This window comes from Capricornis sumatraensis, chromosome 8 (assembly GCF_032405125.1).
Source record: "Capricornis sumatraensis isolate serow.1 chromosome 8, serow.2, whole genome shotgun sequence".
Classification (NCBI taxonomy): Eukaryota; Metazoa; Chordata; class Mammalia; order Artiodactyla; family Bovidae; genus Capricornis; species Capricornis sumatraensis.
In genome coordinates this window covers 106,065,290-106,083,133 of record NC_091076.1, presented here as the reverse complement: position 1 = coordinate 106,083,133, position 17,844 = coordinate 106,065,290, and the positions used below count along the sequence as shown (strand labels likewise).

Sequence of the window (17,844 nt, the reverse complement as noted above, 5' to 3'; positions counted from 1 at the left end):
AGCAGGCTCCCCAGACAGACCTCCCTCCACCACCGGCACCATGACATTGTCGGGCTCCCATCGGGGCCCCTGGCAGAGCAGGGCACCCACAGCCCCCTGGCGTGAGCCCTTGTTTTCAAGGACACTGAAGGATGAAGCCATCCCTCAACCACCAGAGCCCCCTGCTGAGCACATTTGTCACTTCTGGCACCAGGGTGGGAGGGAGCTGACACTGAAAACCAAGTGGCTTCTGCCCAGAGTCTTCGGCTCAGCCTCACTTCCTGGGTACTCCCTCCAAGGGAGCTGCCCACCTGCTGTAGGCAGGCATCTCACCTGGGATACTCCCATGATACTTCTGTCACCTAAAGGCTGCCGTGTGCCCCACTCCAGGGATGCAGAATGAGGCAGTCAGGGCCAGTGGGTTGTAAAAGGTTGGTTTAATGTCCCAGCACTTGGAGAAAAGAAACTCCAGCCAGATGGAACAAGAAACACGAAAGCCCTCCCCCAACCCCAAGTTCCAGCTTACACGCCTCCCACAGCAAGCCCCCAGCAGCAAGGACCAGGGACCGGCTCACAGCAGGGGAGGGAGACCCCACTGCTCTTCCGCGTGACTCCAGGCCAGGTGGGAAGGGATTTGCATAAGAAGATAGCAGAAGCCCAACCCACAACAGGACTGCAGCCGCTGAGGTCACCGAGCTGACCATGAAGATATCATCTGTCACTCGGTTGGATTTCAAGACAGAAGCCAAGAAAGCCGGAGACCACCTGCCCGCTAACTGCTGGCAGCGCCAGGCAGAGGATCCAGCTGAACAGGAACCAGAGGAGCTGAGCCCTCACACTTCTGACTCCAAGCTGGAGATCCGCCTCCAGGTGCAAGGCCGTGGAAAGCCGTGGGTCCCACAGGCCGCCCTGCTGACTCCTTCCAGTTCCCCACTGTCGCTGTATTCTGGGCTCCGCCCCAGGGTCCTGTCCCTGTGCCCCGGAGGCCCCCAGGCCCCAGGGAGCCAGGCGCCGTGGGCGGCACAGGGTGGGAGGTGAGAGCAGACAAGCCCCCAGCAGAGCGGCAGGTGGGCGTGGGTGTGGAGGCAGGCGTGCTGTCTGTGCGGCCAGGCTGGAGGCCCGGCCCACAGCCCCTCCTGGCAGGCCTCGCGGTAAGAGGGCAGCCGCATGGACTGTGCCGGTATCAAGCGCCCGCAGGCCGGGCGGGCACACCGGGCGGGCCCGGAACTGGGCCGAGTGAAGGCTTCGGCCACCGAGCTGGGCAGAGACGCGTGGCGCGAGCGTGATCCCCGGGCCCAGGCCGCGCGCAGGAGGGCCTCCCGCCGAGCCAGCTGCTCCGGCCCGAGCAGCGGCAGGTCCTCGGGCTCTGGGGGCTCCGGGAAAAGCGGCAGGAAGGGGCGTCCGGACCGGTCGGCGCGAGGGAAGGAGCTGCAGTGGCCGCGCTCGGGCGACAGGGGACGCTCCGGGCGCGCACGCCGCTCGGAGGCCGAGAAGCGCCGTCCGCGGGGCCCGGGCCGCAGCGGCCACCGCGCCTCCCAGGCCCGCCGGCCCAACGGCCGGGAGACGTCGGGGAGGGCGGGCCGGGGCGTCGGGGGGCGGCCCGAGGGCTGTGCAGCCCTGCGCCCCAGCGCAGCGTGCCCCCCGCCCGGCGGCCTCCAGCCGGTGGGGCTCGGCTCGCGGGGAGGACCCGGGGTGGGCGGCCGCGGGCCGGGGCAGGCGGGCGGCGGGGGCGCCGGGCGGCCGCCGCCCCAGCTCTCGATGGTGCGCGTGGCGCGGTCCAGGGAGCTGCTCACCCCTGCCGTGGTCACCATGTCGCGCGCCGCCTGCAGCATCTTGAGCACGCTGGCCTGGGCCGAGCCGGCGGTGAGGTCGGGGCTGGGCGGGCGCGCGGGGCTGGCCAGGCTCTGCACGCCGCTGAAGCAGCTGTAGATGCCCTGGGCGGAGGGAGGGGACAGACTCGCCGTGAGCCGGGCCCTGCCCTCCCGGACCACCCCCACCCCGTGCGCCCCTCGCCCAGGCGGGATCCATCAACTCAGGCATCTCTCAGTCCCAAGAAGAAGCTAACATTTGTTGCAGCTGCTGCTGTTAAGTCCCTTCAGTCATGTCCTACTCTGTGCGACCCCACAGACGGCAGGCCACCAGGCTCCCCCGACCCTGGGATTCTCCAGGCAAGAACACTGGAGTGGGGTGCCACTGCCTTCTCCCTAACATTTGTTAGGCGCCTCTTATGTCCCACTGGGAGCATTTACAGAGGAGCTCTGAGGCGCCAAGTGATAAACTCCTTCTCCTAAACTCACACAGCGTGTAAATGGCAGTGAGGACTCGGACCCCGGTCAGCCTGGCTCCAGAGTCCTGCCCTGCCTGTTGAAGAAGGGCTCTGCTTCTCATCTGCTGCGCGATGCTGGCGGGCCATGCCACCTTCCAGACCTCAGTTTTTACATCTGTAAACAGGGCCAGGGGCCAGCTAGGTTGGTGCCCCTACAGCTGGGGCCTGGCTAGGGCGTGGGCACCCACCCTGCTGAAGGCCAGCAGGAAGTCCAGCCGGGACGTGTTGGGCACGGAGTGGCGCAGCTTCCAGTAGACCAGGTGCTCCCAGGCGAAGACCAGCAGGGCCAGCCCCATGGCCACAAGCAGCATGTAGAAGACCCCTGCCATGTTGTCAATGTCCAGCTTGCTGCTCATCACCTCGTTCTTCTCATTCTGGCAGATCCCCGAGAGCCACACGGTCTCCAGCTTCTGGGTCTCCCCTGGGGGCGGGGGGGTGCACACCTGGCTCAGGGAGGACCCTTCCAGCGCTCACCTATGCCTGCAGTGAGGAGGGGCCTGGGGCCAGGGTACCACCCACCTGTAGGACTACACAGGGATCCAGCCTTATGGGGAGGATGGGGGGAGGGGAGCAGAGTGGGAGCTAGGAGGGGCAATGACAGCCTCTGACACGCTCACCTCCCACATGCCCAGTAAAGGCTTGTTGACTGGGTAAATGTTATCAATCATTTATTCATCAAAGACTTATTGATCACCTGCATGCCAGGCATGGCACTGGGCACACAGAGACAGAAGACCTAGGCCCCCGGGGAGGCTGCAACCACCTTCACTGGTATCACTCACATTACTCTGCAGCACTGATGGAAAGCCAGTTTATCTAACAGGGACTCGAAATTCAAAGCTCTCTCTGGGTCTCGGAGCAACCCAGCTGGGCCACTCACGGGTGTGAGGTCTCGGTGCCAAGGCCAGCCTGGGCTGGGGCTCTGGGATTAGGCTGGCTCTTGGCACTACCCCCAGGTCCTCTCAAGATGGAAAAGGAGAGAATTCCCTGACTGTCCAGTGCTTAGGACTCCATGCTTCCACTGCAGGGGGCACAGGTTCAGTCCCTGGTCAGGGAACTAAGATCTCACATGTCCCAAGGTGCAGCCAAAATAAATTAATAAATAAAAGATAGCTGTTGTTAAAAAAAAAAAAAAGATGGAAATGGAGGGGAGAGGTCTTGGGAAAAAGTAAAGGAGTTCAGACACCCCACCCCACCCCCCGCTGTGTGGCCTGAGCTCCCTCCTTCAAGGACTCCCCAACTATTTCCTGCTCCCTCCTGGCCAACTCATCCCTCCCCAGTCTCCCTCCAGTGTTCCTAATGCCCCCACCCAACTATTGTGCCAACCTCCCACCCCCAGAGCCTCTCTCCCTGCCCACAGGCGCTGGGCACTCAGAGAACCGCAGTGGAGATGCTAACCAGCCACCAGGCAGCTGTCCCAGCCACGGGCTTTCTCACCCACGTGGGACCCACCCTGGCCCCCACCAGAGGCTGCACCCACCATCTCCCAGGAACTGTAGGAGCGCCAGGTCTATGGCCCGCTTCCAGTGGGAGTCCTTCTGCATGGCGATGCCATAGCCGGTGGTGGCAAAGACCTTGCCAGAGCCGATGGTGACCAGCTTGCAGCCCTCGTCCTTGCCCGCCATGTAGTTGAGGACAGCGGCGTCATAGATGAAAGCGTCCAGCTTCCTGGGGGACAGGCTGAGCCCTCAGGCCGGCAATCAAGCAAGATGCAGGGCACCGAAACGGGGGCCTGATGGGGATCTGGGCCATGAGAGCCCACAGGCCACCACCCAGGGGGGAGGGGATGGGCAGAGCCTTCTCCTCCCTGGGGTCCTGGATGCAAAGAAGCCCCCTCCCTGGGGCTTGGGAACCCCACCTCCCTCCTCTTCAGAGAGGCCAGGGGGGCTCTCTGCCCCCGGAGGACACGCCCTCTCTGCCCTCCGGGCCCCTAAAGACCCTAAGAAGGTCATAACCAACACTTGGGGGCAAGGCTGAACCCTGGTCAGTACCATAGCTGCACCCCTGGGCTCTGGTGGGTGTCCATTTTTGACTCACTCTGCCCCTCCCCAGGAGTCCTACCAGGCAACCCAGCCTCATCGTCCCCACCTTGGGTCTCTCAGGGAGACACATGGGTAGAGACAGTCAGAGGGTGGGTGCAGGACTGCAGACCCACCCCATCTTGAGGCTGGTCAGCGCGTCCTCCACCGAGCGCTGGTTGAACTTGACCATGTGGGTGTGCATGTCGCGGTAGTTGCTGCGGATGTTCCGCTCCGTGCTGCCGTTGGGCACTGTGCCAAAGCGGAAGGGCGGGTACTGATCCTGTGGCCGCTGGAACTGCAGGCAGAGGGCGGCTGTCGGCATTCCTAACCCTTCCTCTGACCTTCCAGGCGCCAACACCCCCAAACCAATCCCCGCAGCCTGGACTCGCACAGGAACGGCAGAACTGTCTTAAGAGACTGATTGCACCAGGCCTGTGTCTTACAAACGAGGACACAGAGGCCAGGACAAGGAAAGATGCACTCAAGACATACTACGTGGGCTTAAGCCATTTCACCCCTCCCCAGGCTCCCCGGCTTCTTCCTGCTCCCGCCTCCAGTTCAGATTCCACTGACTCCATCTGTCCTGTGTCCCACCCAAGGCCTGCCCCTGCCTGCCCACGGCATCCTCCACCCCGCCACCCTCCAACAGCAGGGACTCCAGAACCTTCTTATCGCTGAGTCCAGACACGGTGTCGATGTACTGCTCCTGGATCATGAAGGCGGCCAGGTTGGCGGTGTAGCTGGCGAGGAAGATGACGGCAAAGAAGGCCCACACCAGCACCATGATCTTGCTGGTGGTGCCCCGGGGGTTCTCAATGGGCACCGAGTTGTTGAAGACCAGAGCCCAGAGCAGCCACACGGACTTGCCGATGGTGAAGGACGGGCCCCCAGACCCTGGGGGCGAGAGGGCAGATGCTGGGGTTCCTCTTGCCTGGCACAGAGGGCATCAGGTCCAGCCCACCTGAGTCCACGGCTCCTGTCTCCACTAACCCCATCCCTGGCATTCCCCACCCCAGAGCACATCAACTCACTTTGCTTCTCCCTCTCATGGATCTGATGGGTCCCCTGCATGTTGTCTGAAGGCCATGAACCCCCACTAGGGGATATTCTCTGAAAGGCTCCCCCCCCACCTCACTGCCCCATCCTCTCACTCTCTAGCCTCCCCCACCCCCTCCACCCGAAGCCCTGAGCCCACCTCTCCGGGAAGCTCCAAGCCTGCTCCCTCCTCCCAGGCCCGAGTGGGAGCTTACTCTTGCCGCTGGTGAGGTTCTGGTTGTAGCTGACGGGGCTGAAGTACTCGAACACGAAGACAGTGATGGCCACGACCGTGAGGCACATGACGAACATCATAACCCACACGGCAGGGCTGTAGGGCTCTGGGAACAGAGGGAGGCAGCTCAAAGGAGGCCTGGGTGCAGGCAGGTGGGTCCACGTGGTCACCAGCCCCTTGGACGGAGCAGAGGGGTCTCTGACTCTCAGAGCAGTGGAGCCCCAGGGGAGACACCCCTCCTAGGGAGACCAGGCTCCCCAGCAAGCCTTGGTCTCCCCTCTCCATCTGCTCTGGGACAGGGTCCTATCACCCAGTGCTTGCCCTCCAAGGGCCCACCCGAGGCTCCACACATCCACTTGGGGGTCCCTCTGCACCATCCTCGCCGCCCCCCGCCCCGGCCCTGAGCCGCACCGAGGAAGGCCGATGGGGAGACAGTGCCGTTGCTACGGGCCACCATCACGCTGATGCCCGTCTCCACGAAGGGCACAGAGAAGTCCACAATCTCGGAGCGCTCCTCGTTGATGGTGAGGGAGCCGATGGCCATGTCCGCCCGCTTGTAGTACACCTGAGGGTCAGGCCCAGATGGGAGGAGGGGCTCCAGCTTCCCTCCTGGCCCCTCCACCCGAGTCTTCAGAGCTCCACCCCCGGAGTCATCACTGGTGTCAATGCGGTCCCTGTGGCAGCTCGGACACCCGTGGGAGCTGGGCCTGGGTCTCACCCCTGCGGAGCCCCAGCCAGGAGGAAACACCTAAGGGACCATCTGGGGGGGGCCGACGGATGTCAGGGCGGTGGGGGGGAGGCAGGCAGGTGGGCTCGGGCGGCCTGGGGGCGGGCCTACCTCCCCAATCATGCCGTTCCACACACCGCGCACCCTCTTGCCATGCTTGCCGTTGGTCACCAGGTACAGGTCGTAGGAGAACTTGACCACCTTGGCCAGCTTCTTGAGGATGTCGATGCAGAAACCCTTACAGCAAAGCTTAGTGTAGGGGGCCGCGTCACCGCCGCTGCCGCCAAGAAGACCACTGCGGTCAGAGCCAGCGGCTCTCTCAGCCTGGCGTGCAGACCCCGCCCCCACTCCCGAGCATAAGACACACACTCGCCCGCCGTCACTCAGCGCACATCGCCCCGCCCACCCCCGTGTTCTGGCGGACCTGAAGGTGTGGTTGCTCTGCCGGCGGCAGGGCACAGTGTTGGGCACGCAGCCGCCTGTGCCAGGGTCGGGGCTCTCCACGATGACAAAGGGTCGCTCCTCCAGCGTGGCCACTGTCAGGTGCCGGCTGTCCACCACGGGCTGCAGGGAGGCGCTGTAGCGAGGCCACACGGGGTACTTCATGTGCAGGACGCCGTGGTCCCAGCGCCCCACCTGCAGAGGGTGACCGGCCTCAGCCTGGGACCTTCAGCCTTACTACGCCCATCCTGTAGGTACGGCTTCTGTGGGGCGGGGGGGGGCATGCCAGGACCAAGAATCCCACCACCACTCCTAGGATCACATGGGACAGGCCAGAGCAGGGCCTGGGGCAAGAGAGTTTGGAGAACAGGAGAGTCAGGGCAAAGGGCTGGGCATGCCCAGAAGGGAAGACCTCCCTGCAGCCTCCGCGGCCTCTGTTCCCCACACTCTCCAATCCAGCTTCCACACTGCTGCTGGCCCAGGGAGTCTTCCTAAAGCCCAGACCTGAGCCTGTCTCTCCACACTCATTCCCAGGACCCTCACACAAAGTCCTTAGCCCAGCACTCAATACCCTTCACACTTAGGTTCAACTTCTCTCCATCACCCCAACCTTCTCCCCCAGTCTCCACACCCCTGAACACATCAATTAAAAATGCTCCACATCCTTCTTCCCCTTGGTCTATACAAGACTAGCATCCCTTCTGGGTGGGCTCCTACTCAACCGTCTATAGCCCAGACCAAATGTCCCAACTTCTGAGAAGACTTCTCCAATTTCCTCCTTTGAAGGCAGAATCAATATCTGCCCCTCCTCTCTACTCCCATAATGCTTTGCAAACCTTCTTTCATAAGCAAAGATCTCCCCAAAGTCTATTTGTTTCCATCCATTTAGCCAACACAGCTGTAAGTTACTCCTCCAAGGGCAGGACTGTGCAATAAGAGTGCTTAATAAGTTTTATAGTGGCGGGAGGCCGGGGTGGTGTGGGAGCCCAGAGCAGAGGTGCCTCACCCACCCTGGGGGACCTGGAAGGCTTCTCAGTGGAGATGTTTCAGCTGAGACCTGAAGGATGAGGGGCCGGATAAGGGGCAGATGGGACTCTCTGCTCAGCTGTGGGGCAAGGAGGGGGGACACAATGAAAGGATACCGAGGGCCCCTGGGCTCACCCCCTTCTCACCATCTCCCAAAGGCGGTGCCGGTTGAGGGCAATCACCACCATGGTGGGCTGGACCAGGTACCCACCAGGGCTGAAGGAAAAGTCCCGGCCCTCCCAGGTGACATTCAGTAGGTGCCTGCGAGGAGGGGAGAAGCCAGTGTCCCCTGAGCCCTGCCTGCAGCCCAGCCCAGACCCGGATGCACCCTCCCCCGACTCCTGCCTCGACACCACCCCCAGCAGGCAGCATTTGTGTATTTCCTGCTCTGTCTCCTTACGCTGACCCCTGAGGTCCTCACCACACTCTCACACCCCGCTCTTTGCTCAGATGAAGAAACTAAGGCCCAGGGAGGTAAGGTCACTCGGCCCCAGGTCACGCAGCTAGTGGGAGGTGTCACAGGCAAGCCCAAACTCCCTGCCACCACGGGCCTTCAAGCACCCACCTCACCCCCATGCCCTGGGCAGATGCCTACCTGTAGAAGGCCTCCCGGGCAGGGCTGAGGGGCCCGGGGTGGGCGCGGCAGTCGGCAGCCGGGGCGGGCAGGGCACCGTGCTGGCGCCGGTAGCCATGGGCGCCCAGGGCCAGGATAGCCACGCCGTCTCGGACCTTCTGCCGCAGGCTGAGGCGCCAGCTCTCGGTGACGACGCTGATGAGGCCCACGGGGAAGGCGGCAGGGGGCGTGTCGGTGCTGCCCAGGGCCAGGCTGGGCACCAGCCACACGTGCCCGGGCCCCACCAGGCCAGCCTGCGCCGCCTCGGCGAAGAGCACCTCGGCCTCCTCGCGCGAGCAGTAGGCCACCAGCACCGGGGCGTCGAGCTGGCGCAGCAGGCGCTGGGTGTGCTGGCGCGCCCCGCCGGGGCCCAGCTCCAGCGTGAGCACCTCCAGCAGCCGCCAGCTCAGGTAGCTGGCGTCGGTGACGGCGCGCACGCCCTCAAGGAAGAGAGCGTGGCCGGGGTGCAGGCTGGTGATCACGGCGAAGGCGCTCCAATCATACTCCTCCAGCACCTTGAACAGCACCTGCAGCTGCTGCTCCAGGGACACGCCCAGCTGCAGGAAGGCGGAGCCCGACTCCTGCGGGGCGGGGGCGGGGGCCTGAGCGGGGGCGTGGCCGGCCTGCCCCGCCCCTTGGTTAACACCACCCCGCGTCTCGGCACCGGAAGATGCTGGGCGTCCCGGGGGCCTCTGTTCCTGCTATGCCCTTCATCCCTCCCCCCGGTCCCGCGCGTGGTTCCCAGCCCCTGCTGCCCATGAAAATCCCCTGGAGATCATTTTTTAAACCTTGCTGCCTGATCAAGTCTGGACCGCAGACTGGCAGCAGCAGCGTCACCTGGGCGCTTGTAGGAAATGTAAATTCTCTGGGGCAATGCACATCTGCTAGGTCAAATTCTCCAAGGATGGCGCCCAGGGATCTGTATTTCAACAAACGCTTCAATGACTCTTGAGCCCACCAGTCCCGGCCAGCTGAATGGGCCTCTCAGAAACGGTACACTGGGCGTCTGTATTTTTCTACAGCACTGTGCGAGTGGAGAGTCATCCGTGCTGAGAGATAACGTCAAGCCCAGAGGCAACTGGGAAAGCGCCATCCTCTACGGAGCCCTGGCGATGAGAAAGCTCCTCCTCTCCCCTGAGTCGGCCACCACAAAGCACCCAGGACCTGCCAAATCTAGCCTGGACTAGGGCAGTCCTCTCCAAGCTGTGAGCTCCCTGCTGCCACTCCACCCCACCACGACTTCACCACACTGCGACTGTCCCAGTCTTTTAAAAAAGCAACTCCATGAAAACCCTATAAGACAAGCAAACCAGTTCCTTCAACAAACAAATTTACAAGGAAAAGAGAGAGAGATGGGAGAGAAGACTTGAGTGGAGACGCGAAAGTGGCACCAACCAATCGCCACGCAGGACCCTAGTTTGGCTCCTGCTTCAAGTCAACAGATTTTACCATACACGTTTATGAGACAATGAGGGAAGATTTGAACACTGCCTGGATGTGTTTTGCTGTTAAGGGATTTTTATTGTTTTTTAGATGGGATGATGTATGGTGGTTTTATTTTTTCGTAAAGTCCTATCGTCTAGAGTTGTGTACTGAGGTATTTATGGATGAGATAAATATTGCATCTGGGTTTTGCTTCAAAATAATACAGAAGAAGGGAAAGTGAGTGGGGGAAAGGATAAGGCATGGTCGGCCTGGGTGGGACAGGGGTTACCTGGGATCATTAAACTCTTCTATGTTTATGTATGCTCAAAACTCCCCATAATAAAAACATAAGCATAAAAGACGGCAAATAGATCAGTCTCTCCCCTCAACACCTTCAGCTCCTCGCTTTCTTAGGGTGAAACCCAAATGTCTTCCCATGTGGTCGGGACCTCACCTCCCTCCCCAGGCTTCTCTCGTTCCTTAAACACTCTGCTCCTTCTCACCTCTGAGCAGCTGCACTACTGTGAACTGCCTGGAACTGTTCCCTTGGCCTAGGACTCTCACTCCCACTCCACCCCCCCCTCCACACACACTACTTGTCAACCCTCCTCATCCTCCAGGGCTCAGTTTAGGTGTCACTTCTTAAGAGACCTTCTTCTCTGACCAGCCCCAGACTCAGAAGGGGCCCTATTGAACTCCCATGTGGCATCCCGTGTTTGTTCTTCCAGACGCTGATCCCAGCTGCGACTGCAGGTGAATGTGTGTTTAGAACTCTCTCCCCCCAAGACAGACAGCGAGGGCTTGCCTCCCCCAGGTCTCAGACAGTGAGACCCCACAAGTTCTAGCCTGCAGGCCAGCTACTTCAGATCCCATCCCCAGCCTGGTACTTCAAGCTGGGGTCTGGAGCCTGACCAAGGAAGGTCAGAAAAACAGGCAGAAGGCGAGCCAGGGCTGTCTCAGAACCAGAGGTGGGTTTTCCACCTGCCTACCCCTCATCTAGTCACAAATGTGAAAGCAGCTCAGAAAGTTTATCTTCCAGAACATAGAATCATCATTCCCACAGCCTTTCCCTCCCTCACCCATGTCTCTCTCAGTCCCAACATCCTTGCTGGGCCCACCCAATCCCACCTTCCCAGGACCCAAGCATCTCCCTGGCCCAGACTCAGCCCACACTCCCAGCCCCAGCCTGGCTCCAAGCTCAAAGGATGGGAAGACATGACTTTGAACGGGCACCTTGGGAGTGAGGACCACAGCAGAGCCCCCACTGATGCTGAGGATTGGCACATGGGTCTGGGAGGAGATGAAGTCCAGGATTTGGGCCACGGCCTCAGTGCCCACGTTGTCCTCAAAGACGATGCCATGGACCCGGGCAGCCCCCAGGAGCCCGCAGATCTGGGTGAAGAGACTGCTGGGGTTGGTGTTGTTGACACCCACGGTCAGCGGCTGGATCTCCAGGGGTAAGTCCAGGAAGCTCTGGGGGGTGAGGCGGGTACGGGCCTGGGCCTGCGGGGACCCCGAGCTGCCAAACACCACGGCCACCGTCACAGTCTGCTCTCCCTGCCCAGGGCCCAGCCCTGCCCAGGCCCCGAGGAGTGAGGTAAGCAGCAGGGCCGGGCCCAGGGCCACCCCCATGTCCACTGGAGAGTCCTGCGGAGAGAGCAGGGTAGGCACAGGCAGGGAGACGGAGGCGTGGAGAAAAAAACAAGAAGGACAGAGAGGAGGCGAAAGCCAGAGTCAGAGGGACAGACATCCAGAGGACGAAAGAGAAGAGGGAGGAGCCTCCCTCCACATAGAGAGGCGGACAGACACAGACAGACACAGAGAAAAAGGCAGAGAGGTTAGCTGAGGGTTCACGTGCAGCCTGGAGACGGGTCTGGGCAGAATGTGGCCTGGAGAGGTATTCATGACTTCCCTTCTGCTGTTGAACAGCATCCTTGGCTAGAAAGGCCAGACCTTTGAAACTTATCTATCTGGGGTCTGCCCCAGGGAGGTACACATCAAATGCTAATCTGGTACCAAGTGCATGGGTTTGAGTCAAGGAGACCTGAGTTCAAGTCCCAGTTCTGCCACTCACTGACTGTGTGATCTTGGGGAAGTTGCTTGGCCTCTCTGAGCCATGATTTCTTGCCAGCAATAATCACAGGACTACTTCACAGCAGTGAGAGGGCTACCCACTGTTATCAGCATCCTTATTTTCTAGGTGACAGCTCCATAGCCAGGTGACGGAAGGCAGCTCTTGAAACACACACACACACATTCTGCATCCTAAGTTGAATCTAACATCCCTGAGGACCCTGCTCTGTGTAACCCTGCCTGACACAAAACCCCCTCCTCCTGGGCTCTAGACATCCCTACCCTTCCTTCCGTGGCCTCAATTAGTAGCAGCTCTTCCGCAGCAGGAGTGTGACCCCACTCAGTTTTTCAGGGCTTGGGGTCACCTGCAATCCCAATGGTATCCCACATGTGAGTTGCCTCCCTGGGCCGTCGCTGGTGTGAGGGGTTTTTTAAACCTACCCCAAGGGCCTGATGTATATCCTCATGAAACAAGCATCACTGATTTGGGTTGGGACCAACAGCCACACTGGTGAGTGGTGCCCAGCGAGGCAGCTCTCCCTCCCAGCTGGCTGTCAGCCACAGCTTTGCCACCCTTTCCATTTCCATCACTTCCCCGATGAAACTTCTGAACGGGAGAGGGCCAAAGGGTGACCGGGCTGGGCCAGGCTTCATTTCAGAATGAGAAGACAGGATTTTTGGCAGGGGAGGGAATACTGTACTTGCTTTTGTGCCCTTGAAATCTCCCCCTGTGTACGGTTTCCCAGTACACTGAGAATGTCAGCCCAGAGGGACTTCCCTTGTGGTCCAGTAGCTAAGATTCCACGCTCCCAACGTAGGGGCCCCGCGTTCGATCCCTGGTCGGGGAACTAGATCCCACATGCCACGACTAGGAGTTCGCATGCAGCAACTAAAGATCCTGAATGCTGCAACAAAGATCAAAGACCCCAAGTGTCACAACTAAGACCCAGCACAGCCGAATAAATAAATAAAATGAATGTCAGTGTGATTCTAGGGTAGGGACATAAGCCCACCGTGTTCACTGCTACCTTCAATCAGAGGTTTCTAACCACACCAGCAAAGGACACTGTCACGCTCCTTTCTTCTCCTGCAAGCTCTCTGTGCTCAGCTGCCCATCCCTGGGAAGCCTGAAGCCTCCCCTACTTCTGCCTCCCAGCTCTGAGTTCCGGGCCTGTGCTGTCAAATATAGCAGGCACCAGTCATGTGCAATTATCAGGCCCTTAAATGAGGCTCATCCCCACGGAGGTATGCCGTAGGTGTAAAATACACACGGGATAACAAAAACTCCTTATTATAAAAAGAAAATATCTCGTTAATATCTTTATATTGATCACACGTTGAAGGAATATTTTAGATACATTGATTCAGACACAATATAGTGTTAGAATTCATTTCATTTCTTTTTCCTTTTTTCTAATGTGCCTACATGTGGCTCTCATTTTGGTTCCTTCCAGCCACGTGACTGTAGATGAAGGACCCAGGTCCTCCGTCTGCTCCGAGGGGGTACCGCCCCCAGAGACTCTCTCAGATGGGAAGGTGTCCTCCAGGGCTGGAACTGGCGAGGAGAGGAAGCTGGGGCAGGTCTTGCCTCTCCCCAGGAGTGACCACACAATGCCTGTGCATGGAGGGACCGCAGTCAAGGCAGTCCCCAAGCTTCAAAGAGCAATGGGAAAGGCTTCCCAGTTGGCACAGTGGTCAAGAATGTGCCTGCCAGTGCAGGAGACACGAGAGACATGGGTTTGATCTCTGGGTCAGGAAGATCCCCTGGAGGAGGAAATGACAACTCACTCCAGTATTCTTGCCTAGAGAATCCCATGGCCAGAGGAGCCCGGTGGGCTACAGTCCATGGGGTCGCAAAGAGCCAGACACAACTGAGCAACTGAGCTCACATGCATGGCTGATTCCCTTCGGAGTACAGCAGAAACTAACACAACATGGTAAAGCAATTTTCTCCTAATTAAAAATAAATTTAAGAAACATTTTTTTTAAAAAGAGCAATGGGCAGATTCCAAGAGTCTCAGGCTCCACAGTCTCACCACCACAGAGCATCCAGCCTCCCCAGCAAGTCAGGAAGGTCAGACCTGAGCCCCAGCCTGACCCCATCTCCCACGTGTCTCCCCCTGGCCTCCCACCTCTCTACCTCCCATCCAGCCACACCCTACGGCCCCCCTGGCCAAAAAAGTCCTCTGGCCGCTGCACCCCTCCTCAGACAGCACAGCTGCTCCCTGGTGCCGACACATGAAGCCCGGACACCCTGGTCCCACGGACAGAGCCCAACACACCCTGACCAGCCTCCCCTCCGTGGGCCTCCTCCTCCCTTCAGTCTGGGCGCCAGACGGCCCCCAGTGCCCTCACTTCCAGGCTTGCTCCCTCCGGCTGCAAAGGCCTCTTCCCTTTGCCTCTCTTGTCTACACGACCAACTCCAGAACTTTCAGAGCCCCAGGTAAATTTCTCTTCCACAGAGCCCCTGCCTCAGTACCTCGCAGCTGCGGACGCACAGGTGGGGACACAGAGAGTCTGGGTCTGGTCCCAAGCCAGCTGCCCTTCCTCACCACCACCTCCGGTTGGGGAGCTCCGGCTATGATTCTGGGACGGCTCCTGTCACTACACCCTGTGGCAGCAACGTGCCCACTTCAGGATGCCCCCACCTCGGGCGCTGGACTGTTGCCTTCCAGACCTCTGCCCACGCACTTGCGGGTCCACACCTTTTCGCAAAGGGGCTGTTAATATTTAATGAACACTCGGACCCCACAAAAAAGCCCGGGGGAGGGAGGCAATGGTCGGTCTTCTGAGACTCTCAGCATCACCTTGAACGGCGGGAACACCTCCGCCTGCTTAGAGCTCTTCTCTCTCTTCCTCTGCTCCCCCAGTCCCAGGCAGGCTCCCCGCACACAGACGTGCACACACTCTGCCACGCCAGACAGCTGAGGGCCGTCCCCACCCCAGGCCGGGAGCCTGGGTCCCCGGAGTCAGCCCCACCCACCAACCGCGCCGCTTCCCGGAGGAGCCTAGGGACCCCAGCTGCGCGGCGTCTGGATTCGCGCCCACCGGGTGAGCGACCTCGGCTTTGCCGTCGGGTTTCCCTGCCTCCCTTCTGCCGAGTGCCAGAGGAGAACCCGGACGCCAGGGGAGAAGACCACCCCTCCCCCTTGCCCCCACTGTCGCGGACACCGAGGTCTCCCTCCGGCAAGACTAACTCCCCCCACCCCCTACCCTCGCCGCTGATTCCACTCGGACCCCCAGGGGAATCTCTTACACTCGGGCTGTGAAGTTCGGGGTATTTTTAGGCCAGCGATAAATAATTCATAGGGAACGTGGCATCAGGCTCCCCTCGCGGGAGAAGGGGGCGCGAGCGGCGAGAGCCACCGTCACCCGCGGCTCAAGGACACTTGCGATGCGGCGGCGGCGGCTCCGGACGCCGGGACCCGCGCCACGCCTCCTGGCGGCCAAACTGGGCACCACGCACCCCGCGCCCCCCGCCTCGCCGCTGCCCTCTGCGGACCTCCCCGGCTCCTAGGTCCTCATCCCCGCTGGCCCCAAGCTGGATCGTGCCCCAAGCCCCGCGGGTGGGGAGCGCCGAGCTCACCTGGCAAGTGGGGCCAGGCGAGCAGGTGTGGGCGCCGCCGTACCAGCTCAATCCTGCCCTAGGGCAGATTCGAGAGTCAGGTTCCATGTCTACTCGGCCCCTTTCACGTTAGTACTCGAATTCCTCGTACCGCGTTTAGGAACAGCTTGGAAGCTGACTGGCGCAGCCAGAAACTAGACGGGCTCTGAGACACAGCAGGCCATCCCCACCCCGCAAATTCCCTTCCTCAGTTTCGGGGATGAAGTCAGGGCGGTGCGCTTTGGAGGGCTGGGGACCAAGCCCGAAGTCCCTCTGGGGGAGCAGGGCTAGGACCAGTAGGGTGAGCGTCAGGGCCAGGCGGGAATTCCCCCTTCGCTCACCCGGCAGGACCTTTCCATAGCTCGTGGGATGCACCCTTGGGGATGGTCTGGCCGCTGGGTGACTTTACGTTCTCATGGCCCTGGCCCTGCCCGCCTAGGCCTAGGCGTGAACCACTTTCTGCAGCAGGAGGCTTGCGGCTCCCCTTCCCCGCCGTCGGGGATCCTGGTCGAAGCCGGGCGAAACCAGAGTAATGCGCTCGTGCGGCCGCCAAGGCCTAGCGGCACGGGGGCGCACGTGAGGTGGAGGGCTCTCGCCTCTCCCAGGTCTTCTTAGCCCAGCCTTCGTCTCCCAGCCTCGAGCCTGACTGGGTCCGCCAGGTGCGGGGCCAGCGTTTGGGGAGATCCCACCACCCCGTAAAGCCCACGCTGGTTCCCTGAGGTCAGAGGAGGGAGGCTGCACCGAAGGAAAAGCTGGAAGGGGAGGACCTGGCGGGGGGGCGGGGGTGGTGACGGGGCGGGACTGCGAGGGCAGATCCTCGGCCGACCTCCCGGGAGCAGGCGGCCGGCTGCTGGAGCCACCGACAGCCCCTTTGGTCCTCTCTGCTCCACGCCCTCTCCAGCCCCCTTCGCTCTGGCTCAGCTCAGCCACAGCTCCAGCTCCCCAAGCCCCGCCCGGCTTCCCGCAGCAACAGTTGCGGGGCTCCTAGCCCCGACTCCTGCGTCCCCGCAACGCCCCCCCCCCCCCCAGCGGTGCCGCGGCGCCTGGCGAAAACGGGGGCCGGAGTGCTCGGTGACCCGGGAGACGAACGTCTTGGGCGCCTCGCCCGCGTCCTTCCCTCGCGTCCGCCGCGCGCGCCTGGCCCCTCGGCCTCTCTCCCACACCTCGTCCCCGCCCGCCTGAGTCTGAACCCCCAGGCCGGGTGCCCCAGGTCCCGGACCCCCAGCTCCACCCCCCTCGGGCTCCGAACGCCCGCCAGACTCTCCCCGGTGCCCCGCGTCTGTCCCCGCCGTCCTTCCCCGCGAGGCGCCGGAGCCCAGCCCCGAGTTGGCGGCGAAGTTGGCGCCCCCCGCTCGCCGCCCACCACTCACCGGGGGGAAGGGGCGCTGCGCCCGCGCCGGCCGCCTCCCGCGCGGTGCGAGTCCCGGCGACTCCGCTCCGCGCGCTGGCGCGCTCTGTCCTAGCTTGGCGGGCGCCTGGGCAGGGGCGCCTGCGGGGCCGGTGCCCGTGGCGCGGCCTGCCGGGCTGGGGCCGGGCCCGCCCCCGCGCCCCTCCGGTGGCCCACTCGGCGCCGGGTTCCGTCCCGGGCTGGGCGGCGCGCCGCGCCTCCGGCTCCCAGGGCTCGCCAGCCGGCTGTGTCGGAGCACTGGCCGCCGCCGCCGCCGCCGCCACCCGCGCGGGCCCGCCCCACCGGGGCCCGCCGCCTCCGCCCCGCCCCGGCCGGCCCACCCCGCCGGCGTGTCCCTTCTCCCCGTGTCACCAGACCCCACGGACTCGGAGAAAACAGGCTGCCCGCAGCCCTGGGTTCGAGCCCCAGGCTCACTAGGTGTGTGACCTTGGGCTGGTTAATTTCGAGGATTCACCCCCAGTCTGTAAAGTGAGGCCGGCAGCTTGGGGGGCTGGTAAAAAGATGATGAACACGCTAGGGACACCGGGGTGCTATTTTTCAAAGACCTGTCTGTCTATCCAGCTGGAAAGCAACAAGGCGGGGAGGCGTTGGGAATGAGAGAGCGGGGGACCCGGGCCAGTCCGAGGGGCCACAGGGACACGCAGGCCAAGCGGCCCCCCGGCGCCCTGGCTCCCACTTTTTGTCTTGCACTTGGTTGTGCTGGAGACAAACCAGGGACGGGGACCCGACAGGAGGGCGAGCAGAGCAGGCAGGCTGGGGTCACAGAGTGCCTGCAGGGCGGGCAGAAGGCAGGCCGGCCACAGCAGAAGGGCCAAGCTGGGAAGACTGGTGGGCGCCAGGCGGGGCTGCCAAAACCCCCCACCGGCCCCCCTGGGGGCAGGGAGCTGGCTCTGCAGCGCCACCTGGCGACTGGAGAGGAGCTGCGGCCGGA

The 17,844-nt window shown here is 61.9% G+C and overlaps 1 protein-coding gene across 1 annotated transcript; it reads right to left on the bottom strand.

The window, feature by feature from the left end:
* Nucleotides 1-812: 812 nt before the first annotated feature.
* GRIN2C (glutamate ionotropic receptor NMDA type subunit 2C) lies at nt 813-16,897 on the bottom strand. The gene is made up of 13 exons (XM_068978290.1): nt 16,876-16,897; nt 11,062-11,475; nt 8,386-8,984; nt 7,937-8,051; nt 6,748-6,959; nt 6,435-6,600; nt 6,008-6,161; nt 5,577-5,702; nt 4,991-5,220; nt 4,461-4,621; nt 3,786-3,973; nt 2,494-2,726; nt 813-1,913 (listed from the first exon to the last, which is right to left on the bottom strand). The coding sequence occupies exons 2-13, from the start codon at nt 11,458-11,460 to the stop codon at nt 813-815; spliced, it is 3,684 nt and encodes a 1,227-aa protein (XP_068834391.1). The 5' UTR covers nt 11,461-11,475; nt 16,876-16,897.
* Nucleotides 16,898-17,844: the final 947 nt, after the last annotated feature.

What these genes read in the sequence shown, in the direction of transcription:
- GRIN2C (XM_068978290.1), bottom strand. Translation starts at nt 11,460, where the DNA reads ATGGGGGTGGCCCTGGGCCCGGCCCTGCTGCTTACCTCACTCCTCGGG. An exon ending in GGCACCGCCTTTGGGAGATG is followed by an intron (nt 6,960 to 7,936) that starts GTGAGAAGGGGG and finishes CACCCTCTGCAG; the next exon opens with GTGGGGCGCTGGGACCACGG. An exon ending in TCCTGCTGGCCTTCAGCAGG is followed by an intron (nt 1,914 to 2,493) that starts GTGGGTGCCCAC and finishes CCCTCCGCCCAG; the next exon opens with GGCATCTACAGCTGCTTCAG.